The following is a 19,318-nucleotide window of genomic DNA, read 5'->3' on the forward strand; positions in this document are numbered from 1 at the left end:
TTCAGTTGTGCATTTTCAGATACATCAAAAAAGTGATATTTATTACAAACTATTTTGCTAGGGGACTTTTAGTATGTGGATAAGAGTGTGTACCAGTGTGCCAAATGATTAAATCTGTTGTTATAAATACATGACAGATGCGTTTAAGAGCATTTTAGAGCAACGATTTTCAACCTTTACAGATCCAACCCAGAGACCCTCAATATACACTCTAAAAAATAACCCCAAAAACAAATTTACACAGTAAATTACCGTTTTTCAATTAAAACAGTAATATACTGTAAAAACAATGCATTCTGGGTAATATTATTTGTAGTTTTCGAGAAAACCTTTAGGATACTTTTTTTCGAAAATGACAAATATTACCCAGAATGCATTGTTTTTACAGTATATTACTTCTGTATACTAAAATGCATTCTGGGTAATATTATTTGTCATTTTCGAGAAAGCCTACAGGACTCTTATCTTAAAATGACAAATACTACCCAGAATGATTGTTTTTACAGTATATTACTTCTGTATATTACAATGCATTCTGTATATTAAAATGCATTCTGAGTAATATTGTTGTTTGAGAAAGTAGCCTACAGGACTCCTTTCTTAAAATGACAAATATTACCCAGAATGCATTGTTTTTACGGTATATTACTTCTGTATTTTACAATGCATTCTGTATATTAAAATGCATTCGGGGTAATATTATTTGTCGTTTTCGAGAAAGTAGCCTACTGGACTGTTTTCTTAAAATGACAAATATTACCCAGAATACATAGTTTTTATGGTATATTACTGTTTTAATGGAAAACGGTATTTTACTGTGTAAATTCGTTTCTTTTTTTTTTGTAGAAATGCTAGATTTCATACTTACATACATATATATATATATATATATATATATATATATATATATATATGTGTATGTATGTTTGTGTATATATATATATATATATGTGTGTGTGTGTATATATATATATATATATATGTGTGTATATATATATATATATATATATATATATATATATATATATATATATTATAAAACCTTATAAATGTTTCTATTAACATATTTTTAGAACAATATATAAAATAGTTTAAAAGCGAATCTTGACCTTCAAGGAGATGGATGATAATGTGATCTTTTCCTGAATTAAAACATATTTACAGAAAAAAAACATTTAACTGAATTTGACATGCAGTTATTATAGCTATTTTCCAAATAAGTTGAAAGTAATTAAAAAAAAAAAAAAAATTCTTTAATTTCTTAATTTGTTTGTGTGTCTGATGACCTTAATATACGTTCAATGAGTATTACTTTGAGTGAGTAGCTACCATTGCTGATCCGCATGATGTTTTCTCAGAGAACGAGTTTGTCATTTCTGTCAGTGAGGCTGAATTTAATACTGCATAACGCGTTCATTTCGCCAGCGGTATCAGATTTCCATTTAAAAGTTAAGCGTTCCCAGTTCCTGCCATTAGTTGTGGTCCTGTGCAGGATTCCCTCCTCCGGCCCCCTCCAGCCCACATGCTTGATTTTCGCTTCCTGTCCAGCAGCTCCAGATGGGGCAGATCAATGCGCGCATTCCAACTCATTGTAACTGTAGCGGCATGTGATTTCAGCCCGTAATGTCCGCGCGCTCGATTGAGCACAATGCAGTGAATATGGTGCCACTTGGAAACACGGAGCTCTACGCACAATCTGCTTTGCAATTACTTTTTAAGCTATTGATACGGAGTGAAACCGCAGCTGTCTCGGTAAGTTATAAGGCGTGGCAAAATTTGTTTTAGATAAATGTGATGTCAGCAGCAAATAGAAACTTCAGGAGAGGCTTGCTATTTTTAGGGACTGTATTTTTCCTTGGAAAGATAAGAATCGCACTTAATTATTGACATGTTTACTTCTCTGGAAAATCCAGCTTAAACTGGAACATGGTTGACAAGTTTCAAGTTAGTTGGTCAACTAGTTCAAGATGCTGGTTTTGTTGATGGGCCAAAATTGGTCTAGCAGAGCTTGGACCAGAAACCAGCTACTAGCTTAAGCTGGATTTTCCAATAGGGAACAGATGTATAGCCTACAGTGTTATCCTCTCACTGATAATAATGCATTTTTATTGTCTCAACTCGAGGCTGTTCTGTTGAGGTGACTACAGAGATGAGGTCCTCATCCTCACGTTTATCAAGTTTTTCCTCCAGGGATTCTTTATGGAGTCGGTGAGTAGAGAATGCACTGCTCTTTTTTTATGTTATACCTCTAAATTTTCCATCTGCACATCATATGTGCTTCTAGTGAGTTTATTCTGCCTCCAGATTTGCACATCAATCTATAGGCTACTAACACTCCTCAATTTACAGCAGAGTAGTCAAACTTTTTTAATTTTAATCAAAGAACTGCCTGAACTCTTAAATGGCCTCATAATTGTGGTCCTTTGGATGCCCCTCCTGTCGCAGTTGTGAGATGTCCAAATAATGTGTAATAATATTGCTGTTGTGAGAAACTGTGAGATATATACTGTATATAAAAAAGCTTTGTGCCGAAGTTCCTAAAAATTGAGAATTTGAGACAAACCATTTTATATGCGATAGTTACGTGCTTGTGCTGTATTATAACATCATAATAAACATATGACTGACTGTCATACCATCTATAACTGTATTTAGCTTGACCTTTTATGACTGCTTCTTAAACACTTCTTGCTTTAGTGCAACCATAAATTTTGGATGTGTTCAGTAGATATCAGCATTAGGGCAAAAAATTTGCTGTGTAGACTACATTACATTTATAATCTATGAATGTAATAATAAGAAATATAACCTAATGCGTAAATAAATGACCCAGTTTTGGACACATTTAATTTTGGCACAATTTAGTCCTGAATTTATTTGTTTTTATTAATTTACTAGCCTAATTCATTCACTTTACTACTAATTTATTATCTATTCTTGCGTTTATTGAATTCTTTATTTATTATTATGATTATTTTTAAACTATACGAATTTATCTATTCATTTGATTTATTTATTAATCTTTTATAAAGTAGCAAAAATAAAGCCCTTCTGACGCATGCGCAGTTTCTCCTCTTGTTTATCCCGTCATCAATGGTGGGAGGAGATGAGCGTGCGTGCACGCGCTGGTGTCAGGGAGCTCAGACCGTCAGGACGGGGGGGAAAACGGAGGAAAGAGAAAGGGAAAACAGAATGAAACCGCTTCCGAAACCGGAACAACCATAATTGAAGGAAATATTCAAAATATCATACCGTTTTAAAGCTAAATTGTGGAATGAGGGCATTTTAAACCAGCATCTCAAATCTTACATTGGGAGAACAAGGAGAGCAGCCTGAGCCGTTTAATGTAGATGCAAGTGGATAATTAAGACAGGGGAAGAGGAAAGACGTGGAAATTACACACAACGACCCTCTCTAGGGACGGGAATTGCATAGTCAGTGAAGAAAAAGGCACTGCCACACATTTGGCTACGTTTCTTTTCATTTTACGCATTGCCTTGCCATTCAACCTTACCCAAACTGAGACATCGCTCCGGTCTTATGGTGCTATTGTGATTTTTCTCCCCTCCATTTTTATTGGGCGACTGTGTTTGCAAGGATGCCGGATCAGATCTCCGTGTCCGAGTTTCTCTCGGAGACGACGGAGGATTACAATTCCCCCACGACATCAAGCTTCACCACCCGCTTGCAGAGCTGTCGGAACACGGTCAATGTTCTGGAAGAGGTAAGGCCGCTCTGTCACTGTTAAATGAGGGAGGCTCAACTCGTACTATTGTGCAAGACACAAATAACGGTCCCAATCCAATGGAGGATCCACTTCAAACATACTTGACGCTCATTTCTGTCCTGCAACCTCTAAATTCTCCTTGACACTCTATTTGTCGTTTGAAACGCCGGTTCGTCCCCGACCCGTTGGGTTGCCTGTAGTTCGGTAGATATGGATTTAATATACACACAAAATGCGGCGCTGATGAACAGTCATTTGAATATATCCATTGTTACCAGTAACAAGTATTCGGTAATATTATGTCACCGTTTATGCTTTTTAATCGTTATTTCTGATGTTTTACGTCTATTTAAATTGCTTTGTGCGAATTTATTTTAATAACAACGAATAGCCGTTTGTAAGTTAATGCGTTTATAAAAATTGAGAAGAATTGCATGTAAGCTGGAAGAGGTCAGTTGGATTTAATATTGTGTATTTAATATATGTGGTCCACTAACTGACTGTTTCCTCAAGATAAAACGTCATAATTTGGAGTGTTGGCGCAATTTTCTTGGAGAACTCTTTGATGTCATCGAGGATGTGCAGTGAATGTTGGGAGCTTGATATGAGTCAATGGGAATTTGATCAAATTTTATTTGTGTCATTAAATACAGCCTTCAATATTTAAGGTGCATTTAGTATTTTATTTTTATTTATTTATTTTTTAAATAAATAATAACATCACATTATTGGTTTTTAACTCTTTTATTATTCTACATGGGTTGCCCCTTAAAGGATTAGTTCACTTTCAAATGAAAATTAGCCCATGATTTACTCACCCTCAATCCATCCTAGGTGTATATTACTTTCTTCTTTCTGATGAACACAATCGGAGAAATATTAATAAATATCCTGACGCATCCGAGCTTTATAATGTTAGTGAAAGGGATCAACGAGTATGAGCTGAAGAAAGTGCCTCCATCCATCATAAACGTACTCCACACGGCTCTGGGGGGTTAATGAAGGCCTTATGAAGTGAAGCGATGCGTTTGTGTAAAAAAAAAAAAAAAATTATTAGTATTTAACAAGTTATGAAGTAAAATATCTAGCTTCCGCCAGACTGCCTTCCGTATTCAACGTACGAAAGAGAAAAAAAAAATGGAACAGGGCAGCACGTCTGTTAAGCTTTTTCCGTAAGTTGAATAGGGAAGGCGTAGGACGTAGCGTAAGCTAATATCAACTATTATAATAATATTATGTTACCGCCTTCCGTTTTCAACTTACGGGAAAAAAAAAACAAAAAATGGAACTGGCGTCACTTCAGTTAAGCTTTTTCCGTAAGTTGAATAGGGAAGGCGTAGGACGTACTATAAGCTTTTTGAACTGCGAGAGTTTTACACTTTCTTCATAAGTTGAATACGGAAGGCAGAACCTAGATATTTTACTTCATAACTTGTTAAATATATTTTTTATTAATCCCCTGGAGCACACGTTTATGATGGATGGATGTGGATGGAGGAGCTCATACTCATTAACCCCCGCTCACTGCCATTATAAAGCTCGGATGAGTCAGGATATTTATTAATATTTCTTCGATTGTGTTCATCAGAAAGAAGAAAGTCATATACAACTAGGATGGCTTGAGGGTGAGTAAAACTTTGGCTAATTTTTATTTGAAAGTGAACTAATCCTTTAATGGTAGCTGCCATATTGAAATCACATTACCAGCCATGTCATGCAATTGACATTGTTATTATTAATAATATCAACTATTATATTAAAATTATGTTTACTTCATATAGTGCTTTAAAAAGCAAAAACATTTCAACAAAATGAGCAATAAAATACATAAAATGTTTTGTACAAGTCTTATTTACAGGTTTGAGCATATAGGCATCATTACCATGCAAATACACATTAATTACATTATAAATATTTTTATTAAATCAACAATAAATTCCTTTATATAACTGATGAATATATTCAGGGATATCCAGAGATTGTAAACCACCTCATGCAAGTGAAACAGTGATTAGATCAACCTCGGTTAATTAGTAAAAAGCAACAAATGCACTGGAACATAAGCGAAGACAGATGGGCTAATGGTCCCCATGACCTAGATGTCTGTATGTTATTATGTTCATAGATGAGCATGGACTAGCAGAGTGGTAGAGTCAAATGGGATTTGGGAAACTTGAAAGTGGTTTTAATTTTTTTGTAATATTTATGTATTATGTATTTATGTCATTTCACCATGTGAACTATGAAATAATTAATCAACATGAATAAAGCTCTTTTAGTTCGTCCATAGACATAAAAATGCATTCGCTTAGATTATTTGCACGCTTTGATGTTTTGGAGAGGGAAACGTAAGACTCGGGAACAGCCAGTTGTGCTTCCCTAATTCCCAAAGAGCAGAAATCCCACAAGTCACGCCAGCATCTCTCATCCTCTGTGGATCTGAGATTTGTGATGTTCTAAGAATAGTTCATGTAACAAGGAGAGGTTATTCTCCTGAGCAGTGGTTCCAGGAGCAGAAAGAGTGAGATAGAGAGAAGGGATTAACCTACTTACACATGGGCCAGTGAACACCTGACTTGCCAAGACAACAGAGAGCTCTGCAGGCAGATGAAGGGGCTTCCTCTTGCTCTGCCACAGAGCCCACTCTCTATTGACACACTGTTTTAATGGCCAAGACAGACATGGTGATCCCCGAATGACTCTGGGAGACATGAATGTCACCACCATGAATTAGAAATGTCTAGGGTAGTGATAGGAGGCATTGTGAGGCAGAATGAATAAAAGGTGAATGAACAGCGCTCTGAATAATACACATGGGCAGGCTGACCGTATTTTTTTATAGCGAGGGTGTTAAGGAGACGAACAGAAAGCTCAGGCTGAGATGTGTAAAGAGCCCATTAGTGGTTTTAGCTAATGATGTTTCTGGTGATCTAGAGAGACTCCTCCGTGGTGTCTCGTTTTGGCAGCTCCACATGTTCTTTTGGCCTATTTTGAATACATCGTCTGGAATCCAAAGGATTTCCTCTCTCTTATTTCATTCAGTATATATAATAAGCTTTAGTGCGCTGGCAGTTACATTAATATTAACCATACAAACTACAAATTAATTTGCAAGAACGCTAGAAAAACACACTGCTCTTTGAAAATGGCATTTGTTTTTACAAAAAAAAAGACTAAGATTTAAAAAAAAAAAAAAAAAATTTATTTAATATTTTTTATTAGTGATGCACCAATTTTGATTTTTCATGGCCAATTCCTTTTTTTTTTTTTTTTGGAAGCAAATTTGCTGATTCTGATACCGGTTGCCAATTTTTTTTCTTTAAGCCAATTTATTTGTTGTTTATTAGTTCTCTAACAGGCCAAACTGGCCTTAAACAAAAAAAAAAAAGTGTACCCATTTGATATTAGAGGCACCACTGCATTTTAATCACGATCCAAACAAAAATGCTACACACTGTAGCATGAGCGGTTGTTTTTGATTTAAATCAGATTATATAATTTCAAGAATTACAGCAAAAACAGCATGGTCTGACTTTAACTTTGTGAAATTATGCTACATAAGACACCTACACAAAACCAAAATTGCAGACGGACTGAATGAAAATGGAAATTCATTCTCTGCCATTAGGTGGCGCTTATGGAACAGCAGCGATATTATAGCGTTTCCTTGATTACCGCTGTACAAAAAGCAGCGCTGCGCTTATAAACAAAACTTCATACGAAGATAAGAGGAAAAAATAACATCGAAACTTTTCTAAAGACAGTCAGTTCCCTTCAGAGATACATTCATGTAAACCCCAATTCAGTATTTATATTTTTTACATTTCGACCAGTTCGCGAACAGTGAGCTTGTGGGCCGTATGTTTGCCACCCCGGCTGTAAACAAAGATGGACGACGTGTCTCCACTTCCACCATAGAAAAACGTCATAATATTTCATTAGACTTAAATAAACATATTCATGATGGCACTGTGTATGTGCGCAGGGTATTTTTGAATCAGATTAAGAAAATAGTTAGATTCAAGTGTTTACATGCCTAATTTTTCCTGATGATTGGATTATTTCACCACCCCTTTCAGTCAGATCGAAATTTCATTCAGTCCGAATGAGCCATCAATCCGATTATAAATGGATTATTTGGGTGCATGAAAATGTAGCTATTGGCGTTGAGGCCTTGAGTTTCACCTGTGTTCAGGCTGCCAGGTGTTTAGCGGTTTTACTGGAGTCAGCACTTTCATCAGCACAAAGTGAAACACTCTTGTTTTAGTGAGTCATCTTTAGCTCTGTTCCAAAACCTAGTGAGTGGCCTCGCTTGCCTACATAGACAGCTGCCTTCTAAGAGGCCGTTTAAACGGAACATGTTTTTGCATTCCACTGCACTGCTTTTCCAATGTTTTTCTGTGTAAACGTGGTAGATGGACATGTTTGACCGTTGCATGACACTGCGTTCATGACACTGCGAAAAAACACTTTAAAAGAAATAAATCAAACGCGCCTCTAGTCCTTTCACTTTTTTACATTCCTCTGTCCTGCATCTCACCTTTTTAAATGCAAAACATGTTCTGTGTAAATGCACCTTAAAGGGATAGTTTACCCAAAAATGAAAATGATCCCATGATTTACTCACCCTCAAGCCATCCTAGGTGTATATGACTATCTTCTTTCAGACGAACACAATCTTGATATTGAAGCCCAAAAAAAATGCATCCGTCCATCATAAAAATAATCCATATAGCTCCAGGGGGTTAATAAAGGCCTTCTGAAGCAAAGCGATGGGTTTTTGTAAGAAAAAAATATCCATATTTAAAACTTTACTAACTATAATAACTAGCTTCCGGCAGATGGCCGTACACATCAATTTGCGGCGGAAGAGTGACCTCTGACCCAACGCATGACGTGATGACGAACACGCAAGCGCAGAGGATAGAGCAAAACAAAACACCGGTCACAATTTAGAAGTCTAAAACGACATTTTTTAAAGAGAAATGTCGGTGGATATCGAAATAAGAGGAGGAGCTTGAGTTTGTTGCACAACCCTATTTGTTTGAACCGCGAGAGGCATCTACTCTCACCTAAGCTTATGCTACTTCTACATCCTATGTCATACATCGCATCAGTTGTTACTCTTGTGGCACAAATCGACTTGCGCAGTATGCGGAAGCTAGTTATTTTAATTGATAAAGTTTTAAATATGGATATTTTTCTTACAAAATCCCATTGCTTCGCTTCAGAAGGCCTTTATTAACCCCCTGAGCCATAGGGATTATTTTTATGATGGATGGATGCATTTTTTGGGGCTTCAAAAACATGCCCCCCCCTTCACAACCATTATAAAGCTTGGAAGAGCCAGGATATTTTTTAATATAACTCAATGTGTTTGTCTGAAAAGAAAGTCATATACACCTAGGATGGCCTGAGGGTGAGTAAATCATGGGATGATTTTCATTTTTGGGTGAACTATCCCTTTAAGGCAGCTTCCTACCTGTCATGAAACCTCATAAGTGATTGATTTAGAGTAGCAAATCACAGTGCATAGGAGACTTGATTGACTAAATTCAGGTTCGACCTGAGCGGGTTCAGGTCCAAAACGTTGACGTAGGCCTCGAACACAGGTCGGGTTTGGCATTAGTAGCTTCAAGTGTCTGGCGATTTTAAGTAAATGTGTCCGACTGGACCAGAGAAGATGCAAATTCGTTTAAAATATGCCAATTTTCTATTATTTGTTGCATGCGTTTAACAGTATTTTATTATTTAAAACAAATACATATTATATAATTCTGTGACAGTGTTATTATCCCCCTTTTCTGTTCTTTGTCAGTCCTTCTGGATACTGGTGTGTGCAGCAACGGCATGTGGTCCATATAAACTGTGCTCTGCAGTACCCTGAGTGTGGGGATTTGCTTATTAATTTGAACAATAATATATAAATTTTTATTAAAAATTCTTTTATCTTCTCACCACTTGCATACTGGGCTGCTGGCATGTGCAGATGCCGACTCTTTTCTAATTTTTCAGGTCTGTGAAATTTTCTCATTTTCATATCTGTTTAGCCATCCCCCAGTTTTTCCATTTATATTTATGCATTTTTTGCAGATGCTTTTATCCAAAGCAACTTGTATTGCATTCAAGGTATATATTTTATCAGTTCTTGGATTCCCTGGGAATCAAACCATGACCTTGGCATTGCTAGGTTCTCAGGATATAAAATAACCTCCACCCTTCAACCAATAATATGACTATATATCGTCTACTGTATCTCCACTCATTAAATGTGTAATCTTCTTCATTTTCACTGTCCTTCACTCCACAACCTCCACAACACCTTTGCCCTAATCCTGCATTCCATACAAGGCCTCTCCATCTTGATAATGGTTTCCATGGCACTGTGCTCGCACATTTTCATTATGAGGACCAGATGGCAAAGTTCTGAAGGTAGATGTACAGTATAGACTGCTTATCAACAAGCGGCTGACATTCATACTCAATGACAGTATTTTTTTTTTTTTACTCAATTTCTGTTCATAATTTCCATTCCAAATAGTATTTGTGGAAATTTCAGAAGTGATCTGCGTTGTCTGAGGGCTTACATGGAAACTTGCTCCTTGTTTATTGCTTGTCATATTTTATACTGCACAATCGAGTGAAGGGCGTAAGAGATTCTCTGTTTTAGCCCTGCATGGAGTAATGCCTGCACTAATAATCCTCTCATCAAAAAAAAAAGTAAAAATCTCCCTGAGTGCTTAAGGGAGAAGTCCCCAGTGACTGATACCGCAGTTAGTGCTTCATTTACATGGGCATAGAATAAATCCCTTGCACAGAGACACGCAGTTATATTCTGCACTGCAGCAAAACCCATCCAACTATAGAGCGGATCCACTCATTTTATGCCTGAGGTGGAGCTTAAAGCATTAAAGGGAACCATAGACAAAAAAGGACAGAAACTTGGGTATTTGATGTTCTAATGTGTTTAGGATGAGAACACAATGATGAGTTGAATGTTTTTAGAAGTCAGACTCCTCTTCAGTAGTCTGACTCTGTGGGTTAAATGAGTCAGTGGAATACCTCCTTTACTTAACAACAATGACGCTCCTATACACCCGCTGCTTAGTCATCCCTGTCTCTAGCACCAAAAAAATATGAATAAAAGATGTCCACCCTTCTTACCATTTGCTCATAATGTGCTGCATTGTTTGCGTTGTTCGCTTGAAGCGAATAAAACAAGGAGGCACAACAGCACTGTATTATTGAGTACAATAGTTTTCTCTTTAATAATTCTGGACATTTTATTTATTTATTTGCATTTTTCTTGGTATCTCCTGTTATTTTGGGTACCATTTTGTGTAGTTTTTGTGTCCTCCAAGCAGAGATTGCGACAGTACTGAGAAATCTCATCATTGTGTTTTATTGATGGCTCTGGAAACAATGAGTATATTTGCCAACACAAAAGACCACATGCTAACAGTTCACCATACAAATATGATTCTGATTTTAAAGCTATATAGCTTTTTTTGTGGCATCTGCAGGTTTGGCATCTTTTTTATTTTACACATTTATTTTCTGTGTATTCATTCATGCGTTATAGTGTCTGCATTATAGTAGTCATGAGAACAACGATGAAACGCTCTAGTGACCTATTTTATGGCAGACTTGATCTGCAGCCATTGATTTGTGGCCAGATGGGAAATCAGAGGATTTGCACCACATTTGGTTGCCTTGAAATTCCTGGTGCATGAGATCTATGGGATTGTATGGTTTGATGTTTCAGTGCTGACCAAATTTCCATTTTTCACAGCATTATGCTTTCATTTAGCAGAAAAAGATTGAGCTTTTAAATCTACTTATTTTAATGTACATTTATTCATTTAGCAGATGCTTTTATGCAAATTGAAGTTCAATTGAGTAATTTTCCAAAACAAATGTAATTATCCTCATGGTAATTTAATTAGAATTCAGCCTTAACATTAAAGGGAATCATTATAATAATTACTTTATACAAATCAATTAAAAAAAACTTGAGTGGTGATAAAGTATAGCTTCCTTTTTTATAACACATTGACAAATTTGTTTAGTTACATCAAGGAAATCAAATTATGTGGCTCTCTGGAATACTTGATTCTCATTGGTCAGTTCTGTGGATTCAGACGCTCACTTTAATTCGGAACGACCATTAAAGGGTTAATTCGCCCAAAAATGAAAATTCTGTACTTAATTACTCACCCTCATGTCGTTCCACACCCGTAAGATCTTCACCCATCTTTTGAACACAAATTAAGATATTTTTCATGAAATCCGATGGCTCAGTGAGGCCTGCATCGCCAGCAATAACACTCCCTTTTTCAATGCATAGAAAGCTACTAAAAACATATTTAAAACAGTTCATGTGACTACAGTGGTTCAGCTTTAATATTATAAAGCGACGTGAATACTTTTTGTGTGCCAAAAATAACAAAATAACGACTTTATTCAACAATATCTACTTATGGGCAATTTCAAAACACTGCTTCATGAAGCTTCAAAGCTTTACGAATCATTTGTTTCAAATCAGTGGTTCAGAGTGCCAAAATCACATGATTTCAGTAAACGAGGCTTTGTTACGTCGTAAGTGTTTTGAAACTTCAATAGTTCACTAGATTTTGGCATTTTGATACGCGCTCTGAACCACTGATTCAAAACAAAAGATTTGTAAAGCTTCGAAGCTTCATGAAGCAGTGTTTTGAAATCACCCATCACTAGATATTGTGGAATAAAGTCATTATTTTGTTATTTTTGGCGCACAAAAAGTATTCTCGTCGCTTTATAATATTAAAGCTGAACCACTGTAATCCCATGAACTGTTTTAAATATTTTTAGTAGCTATCTGGGCATTGAAAAAAGGAGTGTTATTGCTGGCGATGCAGGCCGAACTGAGCCATCGGATTTTATCAAAAATATCTTAATTTGTGTTCCGAAGATGAACGAAGGTATTACGGGTGTGGAACGACATGAGGGTGAGAAATAAATGACATATTTTTCATTTTTGGGTGAACTAACCCTTTAAGGCCCATTCACATCAAGAACGATAACTATAATGATAACTTTATTAACATCCACACTAACACTAGATAATGTTTTGATTATTTTAAGTGCATGCTGGAGTTGAGGGTGAGTACTAAATGACAGAAATTTCATTTTTGGGTGAACTAACCCTTTAAATGCTTGAGTTATTTAATGTCAGGATAGATTCTGATGGCTGTCATTGTTTTTATCGTTCCATCAGCTGGAAAAATTTTTTCTGAGAATGATTCCAACAATATTTTTCCTCTATGTCGTTATCGTTGTGTAGTGGACTTTCCTATTCTGATAGAATGAGAACAATTATTTTAACTTTAAAGTTATAGTTATCTTTTTAGTTCTCGTCCTTGGTGTGAATGGGCCTTTAGCGTTGCTGCAGCTTGCAAAACACAGCTTTGCTCGATCATCTTAGGCGTGAGCAGTTGACTGGTGGTTATGTCATTATCAGTCAGAAGTAGTGCTCTCTGTAGCAGTCTGTGATTACTGAACAGTGGCTGCTTAGTGTTAGTCAGCAGAATAATAGTGCTGCTGCTGCTGGCTCTGGCTCTGTTGCTGTGTGATTGTGCTGTGTGTCTGTCATTTGAGAATTGTCCAGGCCGAGCTCAGCTGGATGGTTATACAAGCTCATGCAGCAGCTGAGGGAGAGACAGTGTGCCGTGTCTCGTGTCCTTGCGTTGAGGTCACCAGACTCACTCTCAGGCATGGACAAATTGTCTTCTTCACCGGCCTTCAGGGCTGACCAGCCCCTCTGTCAACAAAGGCCACCCTGCTCTTACTAGCACTGCTAATGCTAAAAATATATTTTTAGGAACAGCTTTAGTAGAAGACCATTTTAGTTTTGAGTTTAGGTATATGTGGAGTAAGACCTTGATTGATTTATTCACTTCTGTCTTCCTCATTTGACCTTATAGATGAACAACACAAATGCATTCTTTGGTTAATCCGGTTTTATGTCTGGAATTATAGCTTTATGGAAAAGATTGCACATAGTTGTTGGTTCTTCAAGCAGAAGACGCATTTTGATTACATGTTCTCTCCACACTGATCTAAAGATGACAGTTTGCTGTTGACCGGATGAGGGTCAACCAAGCAGACAACAGGAAAAAGTAATCCCTGCATTTCTGGAAAGTCATTCATTAAGTCCATTTATTACTGTTTTTTCTGTGTTTTTGATCAAATAAGAGTATAACGCTGCATTCACGCGGGGCGTCGGCGTTAACGCTTCTCATTTACTTTGAGTGGGTGACGTCATGTGTTGCCTGAACTGAATTGTGGGTTCCGTCGCGTCGCTTCACTCGCATTGCTCGCGGCAGAAGTTGAAGATTTCTCAACTTTTCGAGCGCCAACGCAGGCGTCAGCCAATCCGATCACAGACGCTAGCCAATTGCATTCATGCAACACCGGAAAGTAATGTGATTGGCTGTTGTACTATGACGGTCACGTCAGCTCAAGCTTCAGACACGGCCTCCGTCAAGCGTTGACGCCCCGTGTGAATGCAGCGTAAGAGACTTTCAGAAACATGAAAGAAGATTTGTTTTTCATTTTCCATCATGCGGTAAACAAATATTTATTGGCAAACCATTGAATTGCTAAAAATAAAAAGCAAAAATAACGACCGTGTGCATTTATTTTCAATAATTTATTTTGTCCAGAATTAATTTTGCCCGAAACATTCTCCATGTTAATACGTGAATGTAACTTTCTTGGCATTGATGAGCTCAAGTTAATGTACTACTCTGTCATGCACTGATATAGAAATTCTGGCCAATACTAGTAAGCTGATAACTGAAAAATGTCAGATATTAAAGTTCTATACTGTTTTATCTAAATAAATTAAAACTAAAATCTAAAATTAATTGCTTTAAACACTGCAAGGGAATTTATGCATCAGAACAATCAAGATTAATTTGTGATTAAGTCTGTGAAATGTAGTGCTTTTTTAATATTAATTTTATCTTTACCTCATCTAACACTCAATTAATTTAAATGTAAAAATATATCAACCTATACATGTCTAGTATTGAACGATACTTCATTCGAAAATCTGTAATATGTGCTAATAACAAATATGTCACGCAATACGAAATCAGTCAGATTCATTATTTTCTGACTGCATTTTTTTAAGAGCATTGAACCCAGCGTTTCTTTTAGCATGTGTTTGTGTGTGTGTGTGTGTGTTTTATTAATTAGACTTGGACATAACATGGAATCCTCAGAGCCAAAGGCATACCTAGCATTCTGCGTGAGTATCGGAGGGCCTGTTGCCATGGATACGAACCAAACAGACCATAATTTACACAATGACCTGTTCTTCTCATATCTAGAGCCACAGATTCAATCAGTGCCAGCGCTGGAGTGGTGCTTGCCAGGCCTGTGGGTGTTCAGTGGCTCAGCGATCGGGGTGTTGACTTCATGTAATGTTTCCATTGCGTTTCTCTCAGTCATTTGTATCTTTTTCTTCCACAGTTATTGTAATAAAAACAGACAGAATAAAGTTGGATCACCCTTGGCCTGCAGTTCTGACTCATAAACCCCATGAAACTTTGGCCTGAGCTGTTTCCCTTGTGCTGTACACTCCAGCCTCTCCACAGCCTTAGTCAAGTCTGCTGGCTTTGGCTTGGCAGAGAGAAGTAATTCCTTAAGGAGTTCATGTTTCTTGTTGCTGATAGCTGGTGCAGGTCTCTCCTGACCTAAATGTGCACATGGCAGTATGTTCAAGTCTTGGAAAAGTTTTCAAGTAAAAGACCTTTTAGGCAGTCCACAGAGAGAGTCTTTTCTTGCTTGGCAGACCTATGTTGGTCTTCTCGATTGGCTGTCTTGATAAAGTCCTATATCGATCTGGTTGTTCTTAGTGTGAATCTAATGGATTGTGGTTGCTTTGAGCAGCAGTAAAAGTGTATTATAGCTCTGTTTTTCCACCAGTATCTTGTTTCTGAGGGATCTACAGCTTTGAGATTTGTCCAGATGGATTCTGTGCTAGGTTGGGTCGTTTTTTGTTGTTTATTGTTTGCTCATTTTTTGCCCCAGTGATAAACATTATTTGACCGGTTTTGAGATATTGTCAAGAAAGGTGCTTTCAATTTAGGCTGGGATTACTAAGCACTCCAGGAAGAGAGCCAAGGGCTCAGCGATGCCCATCAGTTGAGTGGGTGAACAGAGGGTCAAGGTTTGTTGTGAGTACTGTAGACGAGTATTAGCGTGTGTTACTGCAGTCTGTCCAGTCATAAGGAGGCAAATGCTTAGTCATGGAAGGACAAAGTAGCCCTTGATTGAGAGTGTCATATTGTTATAGTGCCAGTGAGTGTAATGTTACATTTGTTCTCAATAGGGCACTTAACTTTCTCCATCTGTATATTAACTGTAGTGCAGCATTTCATTTTTGGTCTCTCTTCAGGATCCAGATGGTGGTCTGAAAAACGTAGCTGACCATAAAGGAAATAGTTCACAAAAAATAGTATTTGTCACAATTTAGGGTGTGTTCACACTTGGCATGTTTGGTTCAGTTAAAACGAACTCTGTTGTGACTCTGCTCTGAGTGCGGTTCCTTTGAATAAGTGTGAACGCGTTCATCCGAACCCTGGTTCGCACCAAACAACCGCTTCCAAATGAATTCTAGTGCCCTAAAAAGGACAGAATGCTCAAGCAATACCTGTTTTTTCTCATCACAGGAGCTACGTTGCACATTACAGTTCATAACAGGCATAGGAAACTCTGTCTCCTTGCAGCAGATCTTTCTTTGTGTGCAACAGAGGAATTCCTGGCACCGTTTTGACTCGTTTACACATTTTATGAGCTTTTCGCGAGTTCTCAGCTGGTAAAAATACCATCATATGTACAGTGCCTAGAAAATCTGCCTGAAATCAAAAAAAAAAAAAAAAAAAAAAAACTTTTACAGCTTTATTTACGAAAAAGAAAATAAAAAGGCAACCATTTTGAAAATTAATAAAAAAAAAAACCCTGAAAAACTAGAATAACAGGGTTGGAAAAGTCATCAGTCCCCTGATTTAATATTTTGTAGAGGCACCTTTTGGTTTAATTACAGCCATTAATCTTCTTTGATACGTCTGTACTAGCTTTGCACACCTAGATTGGGGAATATTTGCCCATTCCTCCAAACAGAATTGCTCAAGTTCAGTCAAATTCTGTGGTGAGCGGCAGTTGACTGCTCTCTTCAAGTCCATTCACAGATTTTCTATCGGATTTAAGTCAGGGCTCTGACTTGGCCACTCAAGGACATTCATCTTCCTATCCTTAAGCCATTGCGTTGTTCTTTGCCAGTATGTTTAGGATCATTGTCATGTTGGAAGGTGAATGACCTGCCCATTATCAGCTGTCTAGCAGAGAGACGCAGGTTTTCCTCAAGAATTTGGATGTACTTGGCAGCATCCGTTTTCCCTTCAATCCTGACCAATCACCCAGTTCCTGCTGAAGAGAAACACCCCCACCATATAATGCTGCCACCACCCTGCTTCACAGTATGGTGTGTTTTGGGTTGTGTGTAGAGGTGCACCGATACTAAATTTCTCTGCCGATACCGATAGCCGTTTATTCAGAATGATATCGGCCAATACCAATTGTTTGGTTTTTCTTAAGGAAAAAAAAAATCTCTCCCAAATAATATTGCAAACTATACAGGGAACCCTCTCATTTCGTACACTACAATATTAGAATCTACAATTAACAAAAGAGGTATTATATTCAGCTGCTGTTTATTTTCAGATATAATAATTACACTCAAATAAAAACTGAAATGTTTGTATAAAACTTAGTATCACATAAGGTAGTTTCATAAGCACTTGTTGTCTTCATAGCAAATTTACACCAACATATAATTAACAGTAAATAAGCTCCTCTCAAGTGTTTTTTTATATATATATAGATAGCTACGGAACTGTGAACATTGGAAAACATTTCTGAGATAAAAGTGACATGATGTGACATATTGTTCACAAGCTGTTTTATTGACGTCTTTTACGTGGTTGAAACACAAATAAAGTGATTACATGAGACGAGATACATTCTGGTAAGTTGTACTATATCTTTCAACATACCTTTGATGTTCATGCATGTTTTTCGAGATATAACTTGTACTGAAGAGGAAGAAAAGACTCTCGCTCCGCGCTGCCGCCTGAACTGAGGCATTACAGCGATCTGACACGTCACATTATAGAGCGTCAATACGCCATTTCTTGTTTGAATTTCATGATAAAATGGACAGAATTTGAAAACTGAATCTTTTTTTCTTATCAGAAGTAACAAAACACAAAGCTTTTTGCGATTATTGGATGGGAGGCGCTACAAATAACATTTGATGTAGCAACAAAAAAACCCCGCAGACCTGGCAACCCTGGCTTGAACTACGGGTGATTCATAGGGTCAAAAAGAGCCTGCTTTAACGTCACTATTTTTAAACTGTTAATGCGTTAAAATTCAAAACGAGTGATTTTCTTCACACACAGTATGTATGAGTTGATTTTTCCGCACCCTTTTGATTGACAAGATATAATCGGCCCTGATCATCGGCAGTCCGATGCCGATGGCCGATAGTGATAATAATAGCTTTTATCGATTGTTAACCGATACCGATTGTTGGCCGATACATCGGTGCATCTCTAGTTGTTTGCTGTGTTTGCTCTTCGCCAAACATAGCGTTTGGAGTTCAATCCAAAAAGGTCAATTTTGGTCAGATGGCATCAGAGTCTTATAGAGCGCAAACGAGACTGAGTGTGGCGCTTTTTCAGGAAAGGTTTCTTTCTTGCCACCCTGCCATAAAGGCCAGCTTTGTGTAAAGCTTGTGAGATAGTTGTCACATGCACAGATTGACCAGTCCCAGCCATAAAGCCTTGAAAGTCCTTCAAAGGTGCCTTTGGCCTCTTAGTAACTTCTCTGATCAGTGTTCTCCTGGCTCGGTCATCCAGCCCGATCTAGACAATGTGTTGGTGGTGCCATACGCTTTCCACTTCTTAATGATGCTCTGAACAGTACTCAGAGGGATAGCTAAAGCCTTTGAAAAGTTTTTGTAGCCTTCTCCTAACTAACCTTTCTGCAACTTTATCCTGGAGGCCTTTTGAAAGCACTTTCCCAACCATGGTGAATTTTTTGCAGTACCATGCACTACTAACAGTGGATCTGTAGGTTCAGTCTTAAAAATGACAGTGTGAATGCTACGCGAACCAGGATTAAATGTATAATTTTCTTTTTTGGTCCGGACTAAAAGAACCAAGAGAACTGAACTACAAGTGTACTATAAGTTACTCACCTTCACAGACACCATATCAATTTGCAAGACACCTTCTTGCATATTGATAGCATCTCCCTGATGCCCGCAAGTTATATACAATACCATGTCATGTAGTTCTGTATGACTCTCTTTCCTCAATGGAACACAGAAGCTGAATGTTTTAACAATATCTTTTCCACTCTTTTCTTTACAATATAAGTAGAAGTTAGGCTATATCAGGCTGTTCTTGTAAATGATTATTTTAAGGATAATGTCAAATGTATAAGCAGCTAAATGTTAAGGTGGATCAAACTCATAAG

General features: G+C 37.3%; 1 protein-coding gene across 5 annotated transcripts in view; it reads left to right on the forward strand.

Moving 5' to 3' along the window:
- Positions 1–1,090: 1,090 nt before the first annotated feature.
- Positions 1,091–19,318, forward strand: part of asap1a (ArfGAP with SH3 domain, ankyrin repeat and PH domain 1a) — a 63,718-nt gene continuing 45,490 nt past the window's right edge. Inside the window, exons 1-3 of one of the 5 annotated variants that reach the window (XM_051866568.1) lie at positions 1,091–1,752; positions 2,124–2,208; positions 3,598–3,724. In XM_051866568.1, the coding sequence (XP_051722528.1) occupies positions 2,150–2,208; positions 3,598–3,724 (186 nt within the window). In that variant the 5' untranslated portion in view covers positions 1,091–1,752; positions 2,124–2,149. Of the gene's footprint in view, positions 2,209–3,103; positions 3,725–19,318 lie in introns of those variants that run through there. The other 4 variants (XM_051866546.1, XM_051866553.1, XM_051866577.1 and 1 more) reach the window with 4 other exon arrangements.

This window comes from Ctenopharyngodon idella, chromosome 2, assembly GCF_019924925.1.
Source record: "Ctenopharyngodon idella isolate HZGC_01 chromosome 2, HZGC01, whole genome shotgun sequence".
In the NCBI taxonomy this organism is placed as follows: Eukaryota; Metazoa; Chordata; class Actinopteri; order Cypriniformes; family Xenocyprididae; genus Ctenopharyngodon; species Ctenopharyngodon idella.